The sequence below is a fragment of the Echinops telfairi genome, unplaced genomic scaffold (genome assembly GCF_000313985.2).
Source record: "Echinops telfairi isolate 266 unplaced genomic scaffold, ASM31398v2 ScPeMD7_8;HRSCAF=38, whole genome shotgun sequence".
Lineage (NCBI taxonomy): Eukaryota > Metazoa > Chordata > Mammalia > Afrosoricida > Tenrecidae > Echinops > Echinops telfairi.
The window spans coordinates 10,038,474-10,040,108 of record NW_022103905.1 but is presented as its reverse complement, the minus strand read 5'-3'; the positions used below and the strand labels follow the sequence as shown (position 1 = coordinate 10,040,108).

The following is a 1,635-nucleotide window of genomic DNA, read 5'->3' as shown; positions in this document are numbered from 1 at the left end:
GGCCTCGGCCGCCGGGCCTCGGGGACCCGCTCTGCGCTCGGCAGTGGTCGCCGAAGCCCCGCCCTGGGCGCGGAGAGGGGTGCCTGCCAAGGCCCGAGCTGCCGCCCCAGGTAGGTGCCCTGCCCAGGCTCGCAGCAGAGAGGCCCGGTCTTTGGCACTACCGGCGCCACTGTACCCGGTTTGCAGCCTGATGACACTGCTGTGTATTTATTTACTCGAAGTCGAGAGAGCATTTTGTGCTCGGCGTAAACAAGCCCAGCGATGAGTCAGGAGCGGTACACGTGTGCCCGCTGGATGGGTTGGCTTCTATCGATCAGGCTGCTTGATTTAGAAGGGAAATGACACCCCTGGACTCAATGGCCATTGTGATGTGATACCTGTCGCTAGGCTGCAGCCAGGAGCTATGGTCCAGGTGAGCCAAAGGGCTGGATTCATTATAAGCATGTGGGGCTTTGGCATATATTGCAGTACACGTTTGGGAAGAATATGGAAACCTCAGGGAACGAATTGCTTCATCAAAATTGCTTATAATGAACTCTGAGCTGTGTGAGGGCCTTTTTACCTTGGCGCCCTGTATCAGTTGTCAATGTTCTTTCCTGAGGCACCCTAGACAGCAATGGAAGAAAGATGATCTTATCGATAGCTTTCTCTTAAAGCGAAACTCTTTCCGGCCCTTCAGACCGCATGACAGAGACGGATCTGTTTTGCACATGTGAGTGGGTGTGTGCTTACCTATCAGGTTCTTCATCACTTCAACTTTGTGAGAGCAGGGATCTTGTGCAGGCGTCGCCGCTGAGGTTTACACGATGGAGGTGGCCCCATGCGGTGCCCTCTGGAGCTTCAAGGGTGAGAATAGTACGCAGTCATTGTCCCTGGTTTGGTTCAAAGCCAGTGGAAGGTGGATTTGGGAAACCTCATAGCCACCCTCCGCCGGATACCTGCCATGTCCCAGGCCTTTCATTTGTCCTGTTCTATCTTGATCTTACTTAATTTGTTTTTGCAATAAGCCCGTAGGTGTAATGAATCTCCCTGGTACAGGGGAGAAGATGCCTGAGGTGTAAGGATCTTGTACAAGTATGATTGACTTGTCATGGGGACTAGCTTGAATTCACACAATGAGAAAGCACTTGCTTTTCTTTAGTTAATTGCTTCTGGTGTTTAACAGTCTTAGGGAGAACTCTCTCGGCATTTTGCTGATGGATGAAGAAAAGTCTTTTCTCTCTGGTCTCCATGAGTCAGGGTGACTATACCTTGGAATCCCCGACATCTGGAGAAGAGATTATGTCATTGGTCCCCACCCACAGCAATCTCTTAGTGACCTCTGGCCCTCTGTGGTCTCACAGTTACTTAAATCTCAATTAAGTTCTTCCCCTTTGATTAAATGCCTTCTAATCCATGTTTTCTCTAATATAGATCCTGCTATGTAGAGCTGTCTTTTATTTATTTATTTTTGTAAAACTGTCTTTTAAATCTTGTTTAAAAAGGCATTTTAAGTTAAGGACTGGGAGCCAATTACGGGGAACTGTATGTGACCTCCTCCCTGGGGGATGGATGGCAGGGAAGCAGGTGAAGGGAGACGCTGGACAGGGCAAGATATGACAAAATAATAATTTATAAATTATCAAGGGCTCGTGA

General features: G+C 49.1%; 1 protein-coding gene across 1 annotated transcript in view; it reads left to right on the top strand.

Moving 5' to 3' along the window:
* The first annotated feature begins 395 nt into the window (after positions 1 to 395).
* LYSMD2 (LysM domain containing 2) overlaps positions 396 to 1,635 on the top strand; it is a 23,055-nt gene continuing 21,815 nt past the window's right edge. Inside the window, exon 1 of the mRNA XM_045286415.1 lies at positions 396 to 412. Coding sequence (XP_045142350.1) covers positions 404 to 412 — 9 coding nt within the window. The 5' untranslated portion in view covers positions 396 to 403. The remainder of the gene's footprint in view (positions 413 to 1,635) is intronic.